Source organism: Saccopteryx leptura, chromosome 2 (assembly GCF_036850995.1).
Source record: "Saccopteryx leptura isolate mSacLep1 chromosome 2, mSacLep1_pri_phased_curated, whole genome shotgun sequence".
NCBI classification, from domain to species: domain Eukaryota; kingdom Metazoa; phylum Chordata; class Mammalia; order Chiroptera; family Emballonuridae; genus Saccopteryx; species Saccopteryx leptura.
The window spans coordinates 244,010,450-244,033,925 of record NC_089504.1 but is presented as its reverse complement, the minus strand read 5'-3'; the positions used below and the strand labels follow the sequence as shown (position 1 = coordinate 244,033,925).

General features: G+C 39.8%; 1 protein-coding gene and 1 non-coding gene across 7 annotated transcripts in view; one reads left to right on the top strand and one right to left on the bottom strand.

The window, feature by feature from the left end:
* Window positions 1-23,476, bottom strand: part of ATXN2 (ataxin 2) — a 129,801-nt gene that overhangs the window by 43,944 nt on the left and 62,381 nt on the right. For all 6 annotated transcript variants that reach the window (XM_066370882.1, XM_066370876.1, XM_066370881.1 and 3 more), the window contains exons 6-8: window positions 5,523-5,647; window positions 2,373-2,464; window positions 930-1,127 (exon numbers count right to left, since the gene is read on the bottom strand). In XM_066370882.1, coding sequence (XP_066226979.1) covers window positions 930-1,127; window positions 2,373-2,464; window positions 5,523-5,647 — 415 coding nt within the window. The remainder of the gene's footprint in view (window positions 1-929; window positions 1,128-2,372; window positions 2,465-5,522; window positions 5,648-23,476) is intronic.
* LOC136396547 (U6 spliceosomal RNA) lies at window positions 20,435-20,540 on the top strand. Its single transcript, XR_010749818.1, has one exon. It is a non-coding gene; the product is annotated as a U6 spliceosomal RNA (small nuclear RNA).

Sequence of the window (23,476 nt, the reverse complement as noted above, 5' to 3'; positions counted from 1 at the left end):
TTGGTTCAGCAGTAGAGTGTCGCCCTGGCGTGCAGGAGTCCCGGGTTCGATTCCCGGCCAGGGCACACAGGAGATGCGCCCATCTGCTTCTCCACCCCTCCTCCTCTCCTTCCTCTCTGTCTCTCTCTTCCCCTCCCACAGCCAAGGCTCCATTGGAGCAAAGATGGCCCGGGCACTGAGGATGGCTCCATGGCCTCTGCCTCAGGCGCTAGACTGGCTCTAGATGCAACAGAGCATCGCCCCCTGGTGGGCATGCCGGGTGGATCCCGGTCGGGCACATGCAGGAGTCTGTCTGACTGCCTCCCCGTTTCCAGCTTTGGAAAAATGAGGGAAAAAAAACAAAAACAAAAAAAAACCCAAAAAACAAAATAGCTTGCCTATAAGGCCCTCTTTTAATATGACATGCAAAGTCCTTTGCTACATCAGTTGCTATCACCAGCACCACCACTGCACCTCTGACACTCACCCTGTATTACAGATAACATGAAACAACTAGTCTTTTCCTCAGCCAGTCAGGTTCTTTCACATCTTTTACCATGTGAGGAATTCTTCCCTCATTTCTCTTTGAGTGGCACACAGATCTACTATCCCATTACAAAATGTCACCTCCCCTGACTCTACAGGTTATACAAGTTCCTCCTCACACTCTGGATGCTTCCAGTATCTGAACACACCTCTAATCTAAATGAGCCCTCCTGGACCGTGGCTTACTCATCACTGTGTAGCCAACACTTGGTTCCACAAAGCTGACCCTCTAAAAATATTTTCCAAGATTACCATCATCTTTTCTCTAATAGAACCTTAAACCAATTCCATCTGTCTTCTCTACCTAAGCTATATTAAAGAAAGATGAGCTATAATAATACACCTTCTCACACAGACCTTGAATTGTGTATCCAAACCACTGCATCATGATTGCCTTTAAATACCTAGTGTTTATGCTGTGACCCTCACGTTCGCTGGAATTTCTCTGAACGGCTGTGTATTTTTCTTCTTCACTCCTATCATCATTTTCCAGGGCCACTCGGGCTTTGTACTGGGCACTTGATTCAATTTCTTCTGCTAATTGGTTTGCTCTTGCTTCTCGTTTTAAAAATTCTTCTGAATTATCCCTTTCTAAGGGCACCCTGAAACATGAGAAAAAGAAAAAGCAAAGTGAGTATTTTAAAGTCATAGTTTATATATTCCCATCACAATCAAATATTAAGACAGTTTAGAGCAGGGGTAGTCAACCTTTTTATACCTACCGCCCACTTTTGTATCTCTGTTAGTAGTAAAATTTTCTAACCGCCCACCGGTTCCACAGTAATAGTGATTTATAACGTAGGGAAGTAACTTTACTTTATAAAATTTATAAAGCAGAGTTACAGCAAGGTAAAGCATATAATAATAATTACTTACCAAGTACTTTATGTCGGATTTTTGCTAAGTTTGGCAGAATAAATCTTTATAAAACAACTTACTATAGTTAAATCTATCTTTTCATTTATACTTTGGTTGCTCCGCTCCCGCCCACCATGAAAGCTGGAATGCCCACTAGTGGGTGTTAGGGACCAGGTTGACTACCAATGGGATAGAGTTTGAAATGCTGATAAAAACTGTAAGAATGTTGCAGTAACCTGTCTATCTGTAAGTCAAAATTTGAATTATGTTATTACCTTTTCCCTAAAAGAAGATGACTGTTCCAAAATTGGTTAAACTGTACGTAACCTCTACACTTGCAAGTTTAGTTTTTACATCTTAAAAATAAAATTTGTTTAGAACATAAATTTAGAGTATAGGTCAACTACATGTATTCCCTTGTCCTAATGGAAATGTATCAGCTTAGGCAGTAACAGGATATGCTTTCACAGAATTGTTTAATTTAAAATTCAAAAGAGGGTAGGGGAAGGGGAGTAAAGAGGGATAAATATACAATGATGTAAAATGAATTGACTTTGGGTGATGGGCACACAACACAATCAACAGTTCAAATGCTAGAGACATTCACCTGAAACCTATGTGTTCTTCTTATTGATCAATGTCACCCCATTAAATTTAATTTTCTAAATAAAAAAAAATCCAACATTCACCTTCATAATTTTTTTAATGATCTTTTTTTTTTAATTTTTCTTTTTATTAATTTTTAGAGAAGAGAGTGAGAGAAAGAGAGAGAGAGAGAGAGAGAGAGAGAGAAGGGGGAGGGAGGAGCAGGAAGCATCAACTCCCATATGTGCCTTGACCAGGCAAGCCCAGGGTTTTGAACCGGCGACCTCAGCGTTCCAGGTCAACGCTTTATCCACTGTGCCACCACAGGTCAGGCTTCACCATCATAATTTAAGTTAATAATCAAACCAAATGCACTAAAATAAAAGCAAACTTTTTAAACTTACGTATATGAAGATAAACTGCTATCATATGTAGACACTACACCATAGTTCTCTTCATTATATCGAAACATATCATTGGGATCCCATCCATTAGACTAGAAGAAAATGAAGCTCATTTTTCAAAATGATAAAATATTTGTCTTCTTTAATTCAGTTATTAGCAATATCTGCATTAACAATATTATACTGAAATTTTTCTTCTATATCAGCCCCTACAAGTTGATAACTAACTATAAAAAACAATTATTTGAGAGGTTATTAGTAAAAGCTACTTCATAAAATATGAGTCTTTCCCTACTCTCTAACAGCCATCTTTCTATAGGGTATTTATTGCAAATCTTGAGTTGACCGTGATCTTCTCCCTTCTCCTGGGCATCACGAGACAAAGTCATAAGAGCTAGGTTTTATTTCTCTTTCTTTCTGGGTTTTTTTTTTGGTTTTTGTTTGTTTGGGTTTTTTTTAAGAGAGAGAATACTTATTTATGCACTTATTGGTTGATTCTTGTCTGTGCCCTGACTGGAGATTGAACTGGCAACCTTAGTATGTTAGATGATGCTCTAACCAACTGAGCTACCAAACTACCCAGCCAGGGCAAGAGCTAGGTTTTAGAACTAGTGTTGCCATGTATAGTTGTGGGTCCTCAGCATTGAAATTCTAGGCCTTAGTACCCTAACCCAGTGGTTGGCAAACTCATTAGTCAACAGAGCCAAATATCAACATACAACGATTGAAATTTCTTTTGTAAGACAAATTTTTAAACTTAAACTATATATGTAGGTACATTCCTTATCGAGGTAGTGCCCGCACATGGTATTTTGTGGAAAAGCCACCTTCAAGGGGCCAAAGAGCCACCCGCATGTGACTCGCGAGCCACGGTTTGCTGACCACTGCCCTAACCTGTAACCTCAGTGTAGATAACTACAATTCTATGAGAAAATCATCATTCTCACAAGCTAAATTACATTCTTTAATTTTTAAAAATAAACTAATCAGGAACAGAGGCAGGAAGAATCCTCACTGGTGAATACTAATGTCTGGGTAATCGTTTTTCTCTTCTTTCAATTCCTCTTTTAAAGCCTGACTGGTGAAAGGGAATAAGATATAGTATATAATCTTTATCCATCTCAGAATAGAGAACACAGAATTATCCAAACCATGTTGACGGCAACTTCAACACTAAAGCTTGCCTCTAAGGTCATCCATCAACATCATGGTTCTTCTGTGCTACTCCAGATAAAACTATAGTGTAGGCCCTGGCCGGTTGGCTCAATGGTAGAGCATCAGCCTGGCGTACAGGAGTCCCGGGTTCGATTCCCGGCCAGGGCACACAGAAGAAGCGCCCATCTGCTTCTCTGCCCCTCCCCCTCTCCTTCCCCTCTGTCTCTCCCTTCCCCTCCCGCAGCCAAGGCTCCATTGGAGCAAAGTTGGCCCAGGCACTGAGGATGGCTCTATGGCCTCTGCCTCAGGCACTAGAATGGCTCTGATTGCAACAGAGCAATGCCCCAGATGGGCAGAGCACCGCCCCCTGGTGGGCATGCCGGGTGGATCCCGGTCAGGCACATGCGGGAGTCTGTCTAATTGCCTCCCCGTTTCCAACTTCAGAAAAATACAAAAAAAACCCCACCTATAGTGTAATTCCACCATTAAAGCAACTCCTTCGGCCTAACACGTGGACAGAAAAAGTTACCTATGGAGGCTTTACAATTACTTAAGAAGTATGCACTCCATGTAAAAAAAATCTAAACCATGCAGAAAGACATCCAATAAAAAGTAAATGTCTTCCAATTCCAGTGTGTATAACCAATATTAACAACTTCTTGGGCATAATTCAGTCAGTCTTTTATGCACATATAAGAATATAACTGGCTCTGTCTTTAAAAAAAAATTCTAATAGGATATTCTTGTTCTGCAACTTGCTTCTCTTATTAGATCTTGCACGCCTTTCCACATCATAGTACACCATTCTTTTTATTGGACAGATAGTATTTCAATTGAATGGAGGTACAATAAATTAACCCACCCTCCTGATGGACAGCAAGGATGTACCCAATTTTTCACTATCAGAAATGGCTGCAAAAAACATCCTTGTACATAATTATTTGCACATCTTATGAGTATATTAAAGCAAAAATAAACAGAGGCAGAACTGCTAGACCAAAGTTTATGTGTATTAGAAATTTTGATATTGCCAGAATGTTCTTTAGAAAGCATCTGTCCATTTACCTGCCTATCAACGAAATAGGAGTGCCTTCTTCTCTATACCCTTCACATGTCATTTGCTACAGACCTGGGATCCTCCACCTTACGTTTTGACTCTTTAAAGTTTAAAAATTAATAATGTGTTACTTATGTATTTCCAAATAATGATGTGTTTTCTATATATGTACAACTGAACAATGACTTAAAGATAAAACAGGTTTGTAATAAAGACTTCTCTGTAATATTCAATGGTAGACTCTCAATCCAATTCCAATTTTGCTACCTAAACACTTAATTTTTGTCAGGAGACTTCGCTTTCTATATACACAGTTTAGAAAATTAATTTTCAGAATTCTAAAGATAGAGTCATTATTAAGCATTTGATTTATAGATGATGTGTTATAGGAAAAGTAAAAATATTTGCCAACAGGCTTTTAGAAACAGATTTTTCTGGAGAATGATCCTAATTTAAGACCAAGAAATTTACTTGTTGCTTTGATTCTAATATAACCTAACTATATACCTTGATAATGAATACTTTTCCCTCAGACAAGCCTAGAGGTTGTACTCTGACCTCACCATAAGTCGTAAGACAATTAAGATCCCACATCACTTGCCTTGGGCTGCCTTACTGGGGCAGAACAATCAAAACAAAATATGTTTGTATTTATAGTTTCTCATGGTTTCCAACTTAAATTTTTAAGTTTCTTTTTATGACTTACCTTTAAAACACAGAAATAATACATAAGCATCCCAAAGAAACATTTTCCTGTGTTTGCTGCCCTGGGGTGGTGGTGGGAAATATAGAGGACAGTCTGTATTTACACAATAAAACTGCTGCTTTACATATACTTATGACAACAATAACTAGATACTTAAATTAAAGCCAAGTGATAAAATGTCACACCACGTCACATGGCCATAGCCTGATACTAATCCCAAGAGTTTACTTACGACGTCATTTTCCAGAGCCTCAAGCTCCTCAGTGGCAGTGAGGTCACCGGCATCCCAGGGCTCCAGGTCCTTCTCTTTGTGCTCACCGTTCACTTTAGCACTGATGGCAGAGTCAGTAAAAGCATCTGCAAAGGATACTTTTGGTTAAAAGATCATAAAACCGTGGCCTGACCTGTGGTGGCGCAGTGGATCAAGTGTCCATCTGGAACACTGAGGTTGCCGGTTCAAAACCCTGGGCTTGCCTGGTCAAGGCACATATGGGAGTTGATGCTTCCTGCTCCTCCCCACCCCTTCTCTCTCTCTCTCTCTCTCTCTTTCTCTCTCTTCTCTAAAATGAATAAATAAAAAATAAAGTTCTAAAAGATCATAAAACCAACTAGACAATGGACTACACCAGGGATAGTCAAACTTTTTATACCTACCGCCCACTTTTGTATCTCTGTTAGTAGTAAAATTTTCTAACTGCCCACTGGTTCCACAGTAATGGTGATTTACAAAGTAGGGAAATAACTTCACTTTATAAAATTTATAAAGCAGAGTTACAGCAAGGTAAAGCATATAATACTACTTATCAAGTACTTTATGATGAATTTTCGCTAAGTTTGGCAGAATAAATCTTTATAAAACAACTTACTATAGTTAAATCTATATTTTTATTTATACTTTGGTTGCTCCGCTACCGCCCACCATGAAAGCTGGAACGCCCACTAGTGGGTGGTAGGGTCCAGGTTGACTATCACTGGCCTACACTAAACACACACAAATTATCAACAAAGAGGTATGCTAAAAATAATAATGGGAAGGGAATTCTAATACAGAAAGAATAACATTCATTAACAGTATGCTTTCAGATATGTAATGCTTCTAATACAATAACCTTCAAAAAACTTAATTGGTGCCCTGGCCAGGTGGATCAGTGGATACAGCCTTGTTCCAGCTCACACGCAGTCGCAGGTTTGACCCCGGTCAAGGCACATGTGAGAAGCAAGCAATGAGTGCACAACTAAATGGAACAACTAGTGGAGCGAGTTGATGCTTCTCTCCCTTCTCCAAGCTCCTTCCTTCCTCTTTCTCTCCAATCAATGGAAAATAATAATAATAAAAAAAATTACTTTGCATCATTCACAGGTTAATTATTAATGAAGATATGTGTTCCCACATAATTTTAAGCCACATGAAATGTTTTCATGTATTCACAAGTCATTGAATTACACTAAAAATAATTAGCATTTTAGAAGTAATCCAGGAAATTTCTATCCATCCATCTAAAACAAGATCCCTTTCATTTAATGAACCCAGTAATCAGAGATACTCTCAGAGCTCCTGTAGCCAAACATAAGATTTTTTAACTTTCTGAACCAATGTCTATATGCAAATATCCTATTGTTGAGTACGCTCTTGCCATGAGTAACTTAACTATTCTAAACGGCCTGTCCCTTCACAGAACCTCTTTTCCCCTGCAGCCACCTTGCTACAAAGCTCAGGTCCTACAGTGTTACCAGTCCCTAAGCAGCAAGCTTCTCTGGACTTCCTATCAACTCTTTCTCACTCATGTCCTCTTTTACTCTGCTAATGTTACTGAGGACCACTGGCTCGTGAGAACGTCATGGCCATCAGCAGTATGTTCAGCTGATAGGAACTATTTTATCTACAGCTGCAATCCAGCAAAGGACATTTTTCCCTAGTTGAGAGTTAGGACCCAGCTAAATAAAGGTCCAATGAGTGTTAGAAAATGCTGTGGCGATAAAGGCTTGCATTTGTATGGCTGGACCACTCGGGTATCGCTTAGCACAGGGCTAGGCAGTGATACTTCTGCCAATCTGGCTTTTCTAGAGAGAACTGGCTCCCAATCATTGTGCTCTCACCTTTACTGCAAGCTGCCACCAAGGGAAGGGAGTAGGGTAGAAGCAACAGCTGTGCCTCCTCTGAAAGAGCCAATTTCAGAGGGACTTTTGACTTGGCTTCTGTAACTATCATCAGCTCCCTGATGGGCAAGGTGATGACAAAATAAGAAATTTAAGCCAGCAAATTTAGGGAAGGCACTACAAGTCTAGCCAGCTGTGACCCCCTCTCATCACAAACTAGGGGTAGACGGAGTGTGTGTGTGTGTGTGTGCTAACTGCACTGATGGGCCAAGCTGCCAGCTCTATCAGCAGCACGACTCCTGCTGCTGGCAATTATAAGAGCCGAGAGGGTACAGAGGGGTTCCCAGAGCTGCACACCCCAGATGGGAGTGGGATGGAGTTGTCACTAGAAGGTGACTGCAACTGGGAAAAGCTTTCTTAGAGGTTCTGAAAGACCGATGCTGTCTTCATAATGCTATCTTCAGCTGGAAGCCATTGATGGTCCTAAAAACTTGGCTTTATATGACATTTACCTGAATCAAGCCCTACTCTAGATCATCTTAAAGTTACACAAAATCTTGGTGACAGTTAATTTTGCCATATATTTTTTTAAATGTGAAATGCTCCAAGAAAACATCAAATAATAATTGACATTAGGATGCTGAAATTCCCTAATTTTCACCAGTCATGTTATCTTCTACAAGAAGCAACAGGATTATTAATATTTTAACCACACTAATTTTGTGTGTGTATGTGTGTGACAGAGACAGAGAGAGATAGAGGGACAGATAGAGACAGACAGACAGGAAAGGAGAAAGATGAGGAGCATCAATTCTTCGTTGTGGCACCTCATTTGTTCATTGATTGCTTTCTCAAATGTGCCTTGACCTGGGGGGGGGGGGGGTGTCAAGGCACTAGCAGAGTAAGTGACCCCTTGCTCAAGCCAGCAACCTTGAGTTCAAGCCAGAAACCTTGGGCTGTAAGCCAGCGACCATGGGTTCATGTCTATGATCCCATGCTCAAGCCAGTGACCCAGCACTCAAGCTAGTAAGCCCGTGTTCAAGTCGGATGAGCCCGTGCTCAAGCCAGCAACCTAGGGGTTTCAAACCTGGGTCCTTCACGTCCTAGTCCAATGCCCTATCCACTGCGCCACTGCCTGGTCAGACTAATCACACTAATTTTTAAAAAGCATAAATTTAAGCGAATAAAGCATATACTTAGATAGAAACCCAGCAATAAAAATAACATTCTTTTTATTCACAAAATTAAACCTCAAACCAGCAAAAAATTTTTTTTACAGAACCACTTAAATGGATTTTTTCTCACTGCAGGTGTCTGTGTGTGTGCATGGGAAAATATTTAGGAAAGACTAGAGACTAAGCCAAGCTGTCCTGAAATTAAGATTAAAATTAAAAAATTAAAGAAAGCTAAATGTACTTTCATCAGTATTGTTCTAAACAAACAGAAAGGCTCCTCAATGGAAGCCAAGGTGAAGCAGCAAACTTCACTGAACCAAGTTTTAATCTGATGATCACAATTTAGGTTGTAGTAAGAGGCCATTTATTAAATAACCTATTTTTTTCAACATTACATTTTTACCTTAAATCTTCTGTTTACAATACCAACCTGATAAAAAGGAATTATATAATACTATATAACTATTCATGTTTTTACTTAACATTATCATTTTCTTTCAAGGCAGCAATAGGGGAAGAAAAAATAATTGTTTCTCTTTATAAAGAATGGTATTCCTTTTAAAATTTTCCCCAAAGAAATTACCTTTTTAATATTTAAATTTATTGATTTTAGAGAGAGAGAGAGAGAGGGGAAGGAGAGAGAGAGAGACTGCTCCTCTCTGTGCCTTAATCGGCTATCAAACCAGCAATCTCTGTGCTTCGGGACGATGCTCTAACCAACTGAGCTATCTGGCCACGGCAAGAAAGTCCCTTTTAAAAAACGAGTCAAGGTTTTAGGGAAAGATGTGCAGAAGTAGAGAGTCAGCACAAAATCAGGCTATAGTATCAGGATGCTGGGGAGCACTCAGGTCATAAATATTTTATTTCAGGTCAACACTGTATCATTAGCTAGAAGAGAGCAAGACTTGGATACTCCATTCTATACTGTTACCAATATCCACTACTGGAAATTCTAAAAGTGCTATTTTATTAACAGCCATGTTTGGATTTTTTGAAAAAACATTGTTGGAATTACATAGTATAGTGTTGTATCCAGAATTTCTGCAAAGTTCAGAAAATCAGCTGGCTATAATCTAACTGCAATTGTGGGAGTTTACATGTAGATTTTTCCAATGCCGTAAATCAGAGTATATTAATTTACCATTATCCTCTATGGTAAGAAACAAAACATTATAAAGGCATGATGCAGGAATACAAAGTGACTGTTACAAAAATGTTACCTGTTTCTGAAGGAACTACAGGTGCAGAAAGAAAAACTAAAACAATGAAAATGATCAGTTGAAATAATAGATATAAATTATAATAGATATAAATTCATCATGTGCTTATAGTTCCTTGCTTTTTGAACATCCAATTTACAAAAGTCTCTAGACTAGAAGGAAAAAGGAATACAAGATTATCCTCCTCCCCTTCCTAACCCCCCTATTCAACTCCCACAGCAGGTGGGCTCTCAAAGCCTTCCTTTCCTTCTGCTTCCGGGCAGAAAGCCAGTCATTCTGGGCCAGTAATGCCACCTGGTGGTAATCAGAAAGAAATGCCTCCACCAATATGCTACCATCTCCCCACCTCTGGCACATGGGTATCCCTCAGCCCCACCCACACCCAGGAGTAAGACAGTTGCTCTCCTCCTAAACTTTTATTCTTTTACTTCTCAATTATAACTCTGGAAAAGAAAAGTTGTCTGATGCCTGACCAGGTGGTGGCGCAGTGGATAGAGCATCGGACTGGGATGCGGAAGGACCCAGGTTCGAGACCCCGAGGTCGCCAGCTTGAGCGCGGGCTCATCTGGCTTGAGCAAAGAGCTCACCAGCTTGGACCCAAGGTCGCTGGCTCCAGCAGGGGGTTACTCGGTCTGCTGAAGGCCCACGGTCAAGGCACATGTGAGAAAGCAATCAATGAACAACTAAGAAGTCTCAACGCACAACGAGAAACTGATGATTGATGCTTCTCATCTCTCTCCGTTCCTGTCTGTCCCTGTCTATCTCTGCCTCTGTAAAAAAAAAAAAAAAAAAAGTTGTCTGAGAATATTTTAAAGAGCCAGAATAATGGTGAAATAAGTTTAATGCTAGTAAAATACTATAAGTTAAATTTATTAAAATTAAAAAATGACAAAAACTAGACAAAGTTTAAAAAATCATCATCAGAACCCTGGCCAAAGAGTTCAGTAGGCTAGAGTGTCATCCTGATACACCCAGGTTGCAGGTTTGATTCCTGGTTAGGGCACATACAAGAAGCAAGTGGAACAATAACTTGATGCTTCTCTCCTCTCTCTCTCTCTTCCCCCTCTCTCCGCCTTCCCCTCTCTCAAATCAATGGGAGGGGACTACAAGCAAGAATTAAGCAGGGGGAAGTAAAGGAGCTGTTACATAGACTACAGTAGCATTAAAAATAAAATTTCTCCGAGTTGTACACAAGTCAATAGGTGAGATTAACTTGGTATTTTGTATTCATCTATTTTTATGAATTTGCACACTATAAGTATATACTAAACCATGTATTTTATAATATAGATAATATTAAAGAATACAATATTAAAGAATAGCATAAAGAAACAAGATGGGAATGATGAACATAGCAAGGGTCCAGTCCAGGGTGTATGGGTAGGAACAACAGAACCAGGGGACAAGTAGAGGCAATGCTTTCCAGGAGAAGGAAGAAAAAAGATGAGAGAGGACTGCAGGGAGACAGGATACCGGGTGGGGGGTGGGGGGTGTTGTGTGAGGGGGCGGGGCACAGAGAGCCTCTAGATTAAGGATTCTTATCCTTTTTTCTTTGATCCATGTACCCCTTTGGCGTTTTGGGGCATTTTAAGGATTTAATTGTGTAAAATACATAGGAAATCGATTATAATGCAGGTATCAAAATCTAAAAAACCAAGTCTGGCCTGGCCTGGCGCAGTGCATAGAGCACCAACCTGAAACACTAAGGTTGCTGGTTCAAAACCCTGGGGTGGGCCAGTCAATGCATATACAACAAGCAACCAATAAACAGCCAGAGCGAAGCAACTACTTCTTGTCACCCTCCTCAATAAAATCTTTAAAAGAATAAAAATAAAAAATAAAATAAAATACCAGTTGGTGCCACAGTAACACTATGTTGTTACTAAACAGTAAACAATCAGACCTAACAGCAATCCTAATCCTAATAACTACTGCAATTATAAAGAGGCAACAAGCATAAGTAGTATTTTGACATATCCACATCCATACAAGTAATATTAAGTGAATTCTACAGGTGTTAGTCATATATATTGCAAATACTAGTTGCTTGTTGCCAACATTAGTAATGGAGAAAAATGCTAAATTTCGATTTAAGATTAAAGAAAATAAAAAATATAATACTTTTTCCGAACCAAGTTCTTTGATGCCTTGAATCTGTTCCACGAACTGTGTGGGAATCCATGGATCTGGATTAACTGTATGCTCTAAAAAGTAGGAAGAGCGAGCTTTCTGCTCTGGACAAAGGAAATGGGGTAAACGGGGTAAGAGACTGAAGAACGCGGCCATTAAAGATCAGAGAAACAAGTAAAAGAAGGTCTAGTGACCTCTCCTGTAGCTCCACCAAGAACCAGAAACCTTCTATTCCTAACTAACCAGCCGCACAACAGGACTTTCCCAGCCATACCCAGTGGGCAGCTACAGGAGTAAAAGAGAGGAGTTTTTAAATGGAAGGCCAGAGAAGGATCAAACAAATGACCCCATTTCTTCATCTAAACCAGTGGTAGTCAACCTGGTCCCTACCACCCACTAGTGAGCATTTCAGCCTTCATGGTGGGCAGTAGCGGAGCAATCAAAGTATAAATAAAAAGATTTATTCTACAAAACTTAGCAAAATTCCAACATAAAGTACTTGGTAAATAATTATTATTATATGCTTTAACTTGCTGTAACTCTGCTTTATAAATTTATTATAAAGTAAAGTTACTTCCCTACTTTATAAATCACCATTACTGTGGAACAGGTGGGAGGTTAGAAAATTTTATTACTCATGGAGATACAAAAGTGGGCGGTAGGTATAAAAAAGTTGACTACCCCTGATCTAAACAAATGGAAGGCCAGGGAAGCATCAAAAAGCCGTGAGGAGCAAAGAGGAAAGCGAAAGGAAGGGTCCAGGCCAAGCCGGCCATGCAGGGAGCTCAGGGCACTCCGGAAGAGCAGCAGTGACAAGGGAGGATATGCCACGGGCGCTGCAGAAATCGGAGGGAGATGAAAGACACAGAAGAACAGAGCTCAGAAGACTGGTTTCTACAGGAATCGAGTTCTGTTCCAAATAACAACCTTGAAAATCAATTTTCCTAAAATCTACCATTTGTACACTAACATTTGAAAGTATCAGGGTCCCAGTCACAAAACTATGGGAAACTTGAAAGACTTTGTTCTAAATGCTTAGAAATTAAAGCTACATTATAAAATACACCAGACAAGCACATTGTCCACAATGTTCATTTTGAATGACCACACAACTATCTTCTAATTGTAATTCTATAAGCAGAATTATTTCGTATTTGAAATGTAAGACGTGGTTTATGTGATATGCTATACCATGGAAATGACAGTTATATAACAATAAAATTCAAGTATTTGAGATCAGATCCATAAAAGTCAGTCCCAAAGTCTTTCCTTCCCATGAAATAATTTTAGAATAGAATGAACCAGAAATAACTAGTATAAAAACATAACATAGGGTCATCCTAAATTCACACATGGTAGGGTCAGGACAAAAACCTAGGATCCGTCTCTGCAACAAATATACCCCCAAAATGGGCAACTGAGCCTTCTTTGCTTAAAATCTCTTGTCCCAGCAGCTGAAATTCTTGACTATACGCCGGTCTTTAAAAGTTTTCATGTAAATAAAATAAAAGCCAACGGTGGCAAAATCGTGGCTTCCCAGTAGATGAAGATGTTACCATAGAAAACACAATGGTGAGCAGTCATATGACCAGACAACTTTTTGCAGAGCAGGACAGCCCAATACAACAAAATTAAGAATGAAAGGCCAGCCTGACCAGGTGGTGGCTCAGTGGATAGAACGTCGAACTAGGATGTGGAAGACCCAGGTTCAAGACCCCAAGGTCGCCAGCTTGAGCAAGGGGTTACTCAGTCTGCTGAAGGCCCACGGTCAAGGCACATGAAAAAGCAATGAATGAACAACTAAAGTGCCACAATGAAAAACTGATGATTGATGCTTCTCATCTCTCTCCATTCCTGTCTGTCTGTCCCTATCTATCCCTCTCTCTGTAAAAAAAAAAAAAAAAAAAAAGATGTCACCTAATCATATCTTTGTCTCTAGGGCACTTGATTAAAAAAAAAATTAGTTTTGTGAATCTTAAGTAGAAAGGGGGTTGTTTTTACCCTAGTTAGCACAAAAATAAAGCAAATGTATCTCTAAGGTATAGTAACTTTTAATCCTATGATTTCAAATTGAACCAAAGTAAAGTTGATTTCCTCTATTCTTCACAAATGAATACATTAGGTACATAGATATACACTGAAATATGTGTGCATTTCTAACAACAGCCAGGCAAATTAATTATTTCAAAAAACCTTCATTTAGCCTGTATGCATGCTTTTTAAAACAATACATGTTAATTTTTTAAGATTTATATTGGGGGGGGGAGAGAGAGAGATAAAGAGAGAAAAACAAAACAAACCATTGATTTGTTGTTCCGCTTATCCATACACTCTCTGGTCGATTTCTGTATGTGCCCTGACCGGGAATGCCATGCACATGTTTTAACACCACACTTCCTTCTCTATCTAGGCTTCTGACTTTTCTCACTTGAATAAGGATCACTTGGGGCTTATTTTCAAAGTTAACACTTGGGTTTTGTATTTTATATTTCAAAAGGATTTTAAAATGCCTACCAGAGCAACCTTCTGTTAGGGAAAGACTCTGGATATGTCATATTATAGGGAAGCTGTTTTTAGACTTAGCTAGAAACAACTGCTTTCTTGAGTTTCCTATAAATGAGTGGTAATTATAATTCTAATCATCTATGGCAACATGTCTATGTAAAACAGCGGTTCTCAACCTGTGGGTCGCGACCAAAACACAGGGGTCACCTAAAGCTATTTACCCCCGCTGGGGTCGCGACTCACAGGTTGAGAACCGCTGATGTAAAAAATGATTAAACTAGTTTTTTCCCGGTTTGGTGTAGTGAGTGTAAAAATACATAAAATTTAAAATATTTCAGTAGAAAAAAATAAATATACATTGAGTACCTACTATCTGTAAGGTATTATGCTAGACAGCAAAGGGGGTACACATCCCTAGTTTTATTAACATAATTTTTAAACTCTAGAAAACTGTAACGCATGGGGACAAAATATACTGGCAAAAGATACCACACACTGCTTTGTAAAGCTAAGTGTTCAGGATGAGGCAGACAACTGGTTCTCGAATTGTGCTCTGTAGATCCCTATGATTTCTTAAGGAGACCTCAATCCAATAGATGGAAAGCTGAGTAAGGTTACAGAACACCTCCCACCTGCTTTGTTGTAACTCGGATTCAGTCTGACAGTTCATCGGGAATAAAGAGAAAAAACTATTCTGTGCAAAAAATAAAATACAATAAAGTTTAGTTGACATTGATAGGTAATGAGAGATTAGGTTGAAAAAAGAGAAGTTCCGCTGGGAAGGGCTCTGAAAGCCAGGTATTTATCCAAACTTATTCTGTAAACAATATTGGCCATTGAAGATTTCTGAGATAATAATAATGAAAGCAATGTTTAAGAAATTTCTTTGGGCCCTGGCCAGTTAAGCTTGGCAAGCTGAGAGCATCGTCCCAAAACAACACAGTTGTGGGTTCAATCCCTGGTCAGGGCACACACGGGAGGCATCTCTTCCCCTTCTCCTCTCTCGCCTTTCCTTTCTCTGTCTCTCTAAAAATCAATAAAAATTAAGCCCTGGCTGGATAGCTAAGTTGGTTGGAGCGTTGTCCCAGAGCACGGAGGCTGCCGGTGCAATTCCCTGGTCAGGGTACATACAGGAGCAGCTCGATGTTCCTGTCTCTCTCTCAGAAAAAAAAAAAAATTCTTTCTGATAATGTCCAAGGTTAACTGGAAGTGATGGAATTTGGAGAAAAACTTAATTAGGAAATTACAACAATGTTTGGATATAAATTATCAAATAGAAAGACAAGAATGTGAATATTACCACAGAAAAGTTTACAGAGCAACATGAAAAGAAAAACAATTTCCTTCCCAAATTTAAACTGAAAGAACCATTGTATAAATTTTATTTCATTATAAGCAGCTGAAGAAAAATAGTGGATGAAAAAGATGTGAACCTTTTTTGGAAGTGCACTATCTTAAGCTAAAAGAATAAATTCAGATAAGTTTGGTTTTGAAAACTCAATCGATAATGGCCATTTTAGATGTCAAAGTCTTGTAGTACAATAAATGACCATTTTACTTTATCATTTGCTTCGAAGGTAGGAAATGATAAGGAAAGATTTTTCCTTTTATCTCTAACAAGTTGTTTTGTAAAGTACTGTTAAATTTTGAAACTACAAAGAAACACAGTAAGAATATGACCCCTCAAAATAATCTTTATAAGGCCTTGGCTGGGTAGCTCAGTTGGTTAGAGCATTGTCCTAACAGACCGAGGTGGCTAGTTCAATCTCTGGTCAGGGCTCACACAAAACCAACAAATGAGCCTGACCAGGCAGTGGCACAGTGGATAGAGCGTCGGACTTGGATGTGGAGGACCCACGTTCGAGACCCCGAGGTAGCCAGCTTGAGCGCGGGCTCATCTGGATTGAGCAAAGCTCACTAGCTTGGACCCAAGGTCGCTGGCTCGAGCAAGGGGTTATGCGGTGTGCTGCAGCCCCACGGTCAAGGCACATATGAGAAAGCAATCAATGAACAACTAAGTGCCACACGAAAACTGATGATTGATGCTTCTCATCTCTCTGCCATTCCGATCTGTCTGTCCCTTTCTATCCCTCTCTCTGTCTCTGAAAAAAAAAAAAAGAACCAACAAATGACAGCATGCATAAGTGGAACAACAGGAGATGTAAAAGATGCCAGCTTCAAAAGGGCAAGAAGTGGAGGGAAAGCAGAAGTAATGAACTCTTAAACACAGTAAACTACCTGAGTAAGTTCTTTCCATAGCAACAAGCAGCTCCAAGTTAAAGGATAGAATGTCATGTTAAATATTTAGTTTCAGTCCAAACATCAACTGCTTTGTTAAAAAAAAAGAAAAATTAAGAGTTAAAAAACAAAGCAAACCATCCAATTGATTTTCTTTTCTGAGATCTGACTTAAGTATCTTTTTGACCAAAGTCCGAAAAGAGTCAACTGACATGAAAAAGCAAACCCCAAAGTACTGTTCTTGTTAAAAATAGTTTGCAATTTAATTTATGCCTCTGTCCCTCTTATGGAGACAAACAAAAAAGTTTAGAATATGACCAGAAAGCACACATCTCCATCAATGAACCATTCAGAAAGAGCACAGGGCAGAAGACTTCATAAATGACTATACAAATACTTTTGATGATACAATATTTCATACAAAGGTAGAATAAATTGCTTAGAGCCTATAGCTCTATTTAGGCAACACATTTGCTCCAGAAAGCATAAATAATGAAGAAACCTCATATTCTTCCTATATAAAATAATTAAATTTTATAGTACTGTGATAAAATGAAATAAAATCAGAAAAATATCCCTGAGAGAAAAATATATCCTACTTAAATATTTAAAAACATTGGTTCTTATTTTCCCTACTAAAAAAACTCTATTTGTGAGATGCACAAATTAAAATTTCTAGTTAAAACTTGAAGCAAAATGTTTTTTAATTTTAATTTTTATTTATTCATTTTTAGAGAGGAGAGAGAGACAGACAGAGAGAGAGAGAGGAGAGAGAGACAGGGGGAGGAGCTGGAAGCATCAACTCCCATATGTGCCTTGACCAGGCAAGCCCAGGGTTTCAAACCAGCGACCTCAGCATTTCCAGGTTGACACTTTATCCACTGCGGCACCACAGGTCAGGCGCAAAATGTTTTTTAAATAAAATATTTAATCTTAGTTTTGCTAAGCCTGCTAGTGATTTAAAAAATGGCACTTTATTAAGTAATTAAACATTCAATAAGCAAATTTTAAAAATTTTCCTTAAAATGTCCATATTACCCAAAGCAGTATACAAATTTAATGCAATCCCCATTAAAATCCCAATGTCACATTTTAAAGACATAGAACGATCTGTATGGTACCATTAAAACACCCTGAATAGGCCCTGGCCAGTTGGCTCAGTGGTAGAGCGTTGGCCCAGCATGTTGAAGTCCTGGGTTCAATTCCCGGTCAGGACATACAGGAGAAGCACCCATCTGCTTCTCCACCTTTCCCCCTCTCCTTTCTCTCTATCTCTCTCTCCCCCTCCTGCAGCCAAGGCTCCACTGGAGCAAAGTTGCCCCGGGTACTGAGGATGGCTCTATGGCTTCCAACTCAGACAAGCAGAGCATCGCCCCCTCGTGGGCTTGCTGGTGGATCCCAGTTGAGTGCATGTGGGAGTCTCTCTGCCTCCCCGCTTCTCATTTCAGAAAAATACAATAGAATAAAAAAAAATATGAGGAGAGGACCTGAACAGACACTTCTCCCATGAAGACATACAAACAACAAATAGATATATGAGAAGATGCTCATCTTCACTAGCGATTAAAGAAATGCAAATCAAAACTATAATGAGGCCCTGCCCGGTTGGCTCAGCAGTAGAGCATCGTCCTGGTGTGTGGATGTACCTGGTTTGATTCCTGGCAAGGGCACACAAGAGAAGCACCCATCTGCTTCTCCACCCTTCCCCCTCTCCTTTCTCTCTATCTCTCTCTTCCCCTCCCACAGCCAAGGCTCTGTTGGAGCAAAGTTGGCCCGGGCGCTGAGGATGGCTCCATGGCCTCCGCCTCAGGCACTAGAATGGTTCCAGCCACAACGGAGTAATGTCCCAGATGGGGTCCCAATGCCCCCTGGTGAGCATGCTGGGTGGGTTCTGTTCGGGTGCATGCAGGAGTCTGACTGACTTCCCGCTTCTAGCTTTGGGGGGAAAAAAAAACTATAATGAGATACTATCTCACAACTATAGATTGACTGTATCAACAAGACAGATAATAAGTGTTGGAGAGGCTGTGGGAAAAAAAGGAACGCCCATTCACTGCTGTTGGGAATATAAACTGGTACAGCCATTATAAAAGACAGCATGGTGGTTCCTCAAAAAACTAAGAATAGAGCTACCATATGACCCAGCAATCTTTCTATTGGGTATCTACCCAAAAAACTAGAAAACACTAATACACAAAGACAAATGCACCCCTATGGACAACAGTATGGTGACTACCAGGGGAAGGGTACAGGAAAGTATTGGGGATAAATGATGATGGAAGGAGACTTGCCTTGGGGTAGTGAACACAATACAGTGAGTGTACAGATGATGCACCTATATAATTTTGTTAACCAGTGTGACACCCAAAAAAACGATAAAAAGGAAAAAATAGAAATTTTTTAAAAAATTAAGTGCTGCTGTTTTTGACTTAAAAAATCAATGAAGTATCAAGGGAAAATTTAAACCCACTAACCAGATTCTTTTGGAAGATCTGAATGAAGATCAATAGTCAAGACTCCACAGAATCAAGCTCATACCCAATTCCACAGCAAAGCCAGACTAGTGTAACACAGAAAAACCAGAGAAAAACAAAAGACCATTTCATGAGTCTTGCTATACTTAAAATACAAGGTGACAGACTTCACAAAATGTAAGATTTCTTATTCCTGCATTTCCTCCAAAAGACATCAAAAGAAACTATAACAGCGATGCCAACATAAAGATACACTTGGTGGGTGAGGCCTCAGGAAGGGAACATGCCACTTCCAGCTTCTCCACTGGGCTCCTGGCTCAGAACCCCCTTCAGAGGGCGGGAGCTGTAAGTCTGTACCATCTGAAAGATCAAAACGGCTCTAATCATTGTGCAGATTTTTATAAAAGGTACTGTTTTCACCTCAAAATTTAAAGGATAAGAAAGGAAAACGAAAATAAATTTTGGAGAATATTTAGAGAAAAAAAAAGTAAATTCAGAAAGATACAGGAAAAAAATCAGATTCGGGGATAGTACTATTAGCAAACACATTAGTCCTTTCACAAACCTATAGCAAAAGTGTTCAGAAATAAAGAAAAAGTAAATTAAATTAATCCCAATTCTTAGTTTACATGCATGCCTTTCTGTTTCCTTGGCAAATATCTAAAACAGTTTACAGATTCAGACTGTTCTTTTCTAATATAAATGAGAAGAACAACTGTTCAAATGCACATGCTCACTTAAAACTCTTTGCCAGTGCTGACTGGGTAAAAAAGCAATCATTTTTCTATTTAGTTAGATGAAACAGAAATTAAAACAGAGACAATTTGTCCACAGTCTTTCACACCCTGCTTTATTACTGGTTTTAATAATATTCGCTATTCGTTAGACTCCACTGAGAGTCCGCAGAGCAAGAAAAAATAAAACTACAACCAGATAGTAGCTGGGTATACTAACATTATGCAATACTACCAAGTAAACTGTCTTCCTGAAAATGCTGTGGACCCATTCTGAATTACCTAACTACAGAGTTCAAGAATGCTACTTGTTTTTCCTTAACTGTCCCACTAGCAGAGTGTAAGTCATATTCTGAGCCCCTCACTATCACAGGTAATATTAATCTTCCACACTTTGACCACTCAGCAAGCTGAGAAATGAAAAAATCACATTCTGCTGCTTTGAAACTACATTTCTTTGATTACGAGTGAAGGGAACTATCGTTCCACATGTTAACTAGCCATTTGTAAAATTTCTTTTATTCTATTTTTACCCATTTGGAGCATGTCTTCTAAAATGTATGGTGTTTCAGTGCTCACTTCATCAACACATATAATAAAATCGGAACAATACACAGACTTTTAGCATGCCCCTACACAAGAATGGCACACAAATTTGTGAAGCATTCTATATGTATTTTTTAATTTTTAAAAATTTTTTTGTGTATCTTTTTGAAGTGAGAAGCAGGAAGGCAGAAAGACAGACTCTGCATGTGCCTGACTCGGATCCACCTGGCATGCTGACCAGGAGCCGTTGCTCTGTTACCAACAGGATCCATTCCAGCACCTGAGGCAGAGGCCATAGAGCTGTCCTCACCACCCGGGCCAACTTTGCTCCAATGGAGCCTTGGCTGAGGAAGGGGAAGAGAGAGACAGAGAGGAAGGAGAGGCGGAAGGGTAGAGAAGCAGACAGGTGCTTCTCCTGTGTGCCCTGGCCGGGAATTGAACCCTGGACTTCCACATGCCAGGCCAACGCTCTACCACTGAGCAAACCAGCCAGGGCCTATATGTATATATATTTTTAAATAAAAAGAATAAAAATAAAATGTATGGTACTTCTGCATACATGACTTTAATTTTTTTATAATCTATTTCAATCTCCTTATGAATTTTTGCTTTGAAAATCCTTCTCCATTTCAAAATGATACAAATTCAAAGATTTGTTCCATATTTCTTTACAGTTTTTTTTTTTAATGTTTTTCCTCTTTACCCACTTAAGTTTTTTTTTTTAAGGTTAAGATTTATTTTTTAGCCCTGGCCGGTTGGCTCAGCGGTAGAGCGTAGGCCTAGCGTGCGGAGGACCCAGGTTCAGTTCCCGGCCAGGGCACACAGGAGAGGCGCCCATTTGCTTCTCCACACCTCCGCCGCGCTTTCCTCTCTGTCTCTCTCTTCCCCTCCCACAGCCAAGGCTCCATTGGAGCAAAGATGGCCTGGACGCTGGGGATGGCTCTGTGGCCTCTGCCTCAGGCGCTAGAGTGGCTCTGGTCGCAACATGGCGACGCCCAGGATGGGCAGAGCATCGCCCCTGGTGGGCGTGCCGGGTGGATCCCGGTAGGGCGCATGCAGGAGTCTGTCTGACTGTCTCTCCCTGTTTCCAGCTTCAGAAAAATGAAAAAAAAAAAAAAAAAAAAAAGATTTAATTTTTTTTTCAGGGACAGAGAGTCAGAGAGAGGGATAGACAGGGATAGACAGACAGGAACGGAGAGAGATGAGAAGCATCAATCATCAGGGTTTTTTGGGGTTTTTTTGTTGTTGTTGTTTTTTTGTATTTTTCTGAAGCTGGAAACGGGGAGAGACAGTCAGACAGACTCCCGCATGCGCCCGACCGGGATCCACCCGGCACGCCCACCAGGGGGCGATGCTCTGCCCCTCTGGGGCGTCGCTCTCTTGAGACCAGAGCCACCCCAGCGCCTGGGGCAGAGGCCAAGGAGCCATCCCCAGCGCCCAGGCCATCTTTGCTCCAATAGAGCCTCGGCTGCAGGAGGGGAAGAGAGAGATAGAGAGGAAGGAGAAGGGAAGGGGTGGAGAAGCAGATGGACGCTTCTCCTGTGTGCCCTGGCCGGGAATCGAACCCGGGACCTCTGCACGCCAGGCCGACGCTCTACCACTGAGCCAACCGGCCAGGGCCTATCATCAGTTTTTAATGGTGACATCTTAGTTGTTCATTGATTGCTTTCTTATATGTGCCTTGACCGTGGGCCTTCAGCAGACCGAGTAACCCCTTGCTCGAGCCAGCAACCCTGGGTCCAAGCTGTTGAGCTTTTTGCTCAAGCCAGTTGAGCCTGCGCTCAAGCTGGCAACCTCGGGGTCTCGAACCTGGGTCCTCTGCACCCCAGTCCAACTCTCTATCCACTGCACTACTGCCCGGTCAGGCTACCCACTTAAGTTTTTTTTGGTGATAGGTGTTAAGCAGAAATCTAATTCACCCCAAATTTTGAACCACCATCTACTGAATAATCTACCTTTGCTCCATATATAAATATTATCTTTATCACATAATAAAATACTCATATAAATTATATTTGGATTCTATATTCTTTACCACTATGATAACTATGTTTTAATACTAATACATTTTACTATATGGTAGGGCAAGTCCTGTTTTGTGACTCTTCTAGAAAAAAATTTCCAAAATCCAACTGTTATTACATACTATATTAACTTACAAATTTCGACTCATTTTGTCAATTTCTACAATATAGATATTCTCTTTCAAGATTACTTTTGAGACCAAACCTTAGAGCAGTGGTAGTCAGCCTGGTCCCTACCACCCACTAGTGGGCATTCCAGCTTTCATGGTGGGCAGTAGCAGCGCAACCAAAGTATAAATAAAAAGATAGATTTAACTATAGTAAGTTGTTTTATAAAGATTTATTCTGCCAAACTTAGCAAAAATCTGACATAAAGTATTATATGCTTTACCTTGCTGTAACTCTGCTTTATAAATTTTATAAAGTAAAGTTACTTCCCTACTTTATAAATCACCATTACTGTGGAACCGGGGGCGGTTAGAAAATTTTACTACTAACAGAGATACAAAAGTGGGCGGTAGGTATAAAAAGGTTGACTACTCCAGCCTTAGAGTGTTACATATTCCCAAAGTATGAAACATTTCTTCATTTAGTCAAATCTTTTATGTCCTTCCATAGTTTTTTTAGTCTTCAGTATATCCACATAGTATGCTTTTTTTTTTTGAAGATTTTATTTATTGATTTTACAGAAAGAAGAGAGAGAGGAACAAGAAGCGAGAAGTATGAACTCATAGTTGCTTCACCTTAATTATTCATCGATTGCTTCTCGTATGTGCCTTGACTGGACAAGCCCAAGGTTTCAAAATGGCAACCTCAGCTTTCCAGCTTGATGCTCTCTCCAATGTGTCACCACAGGCCAAGCTAGTCTTATTTTTACACACTTGAAGTTCTGTTCCTATTGTGAATGTTTTCATTCTTTACTGTCTAGCTGGTTAATGTTGTTAAATACACAGAAATCAGTAGCTTCCATACATAACTTGAATCAAACCACTTACTCTATCTTATTATTACTAAACAATACAGTGGTACCTTGAGATATGAGC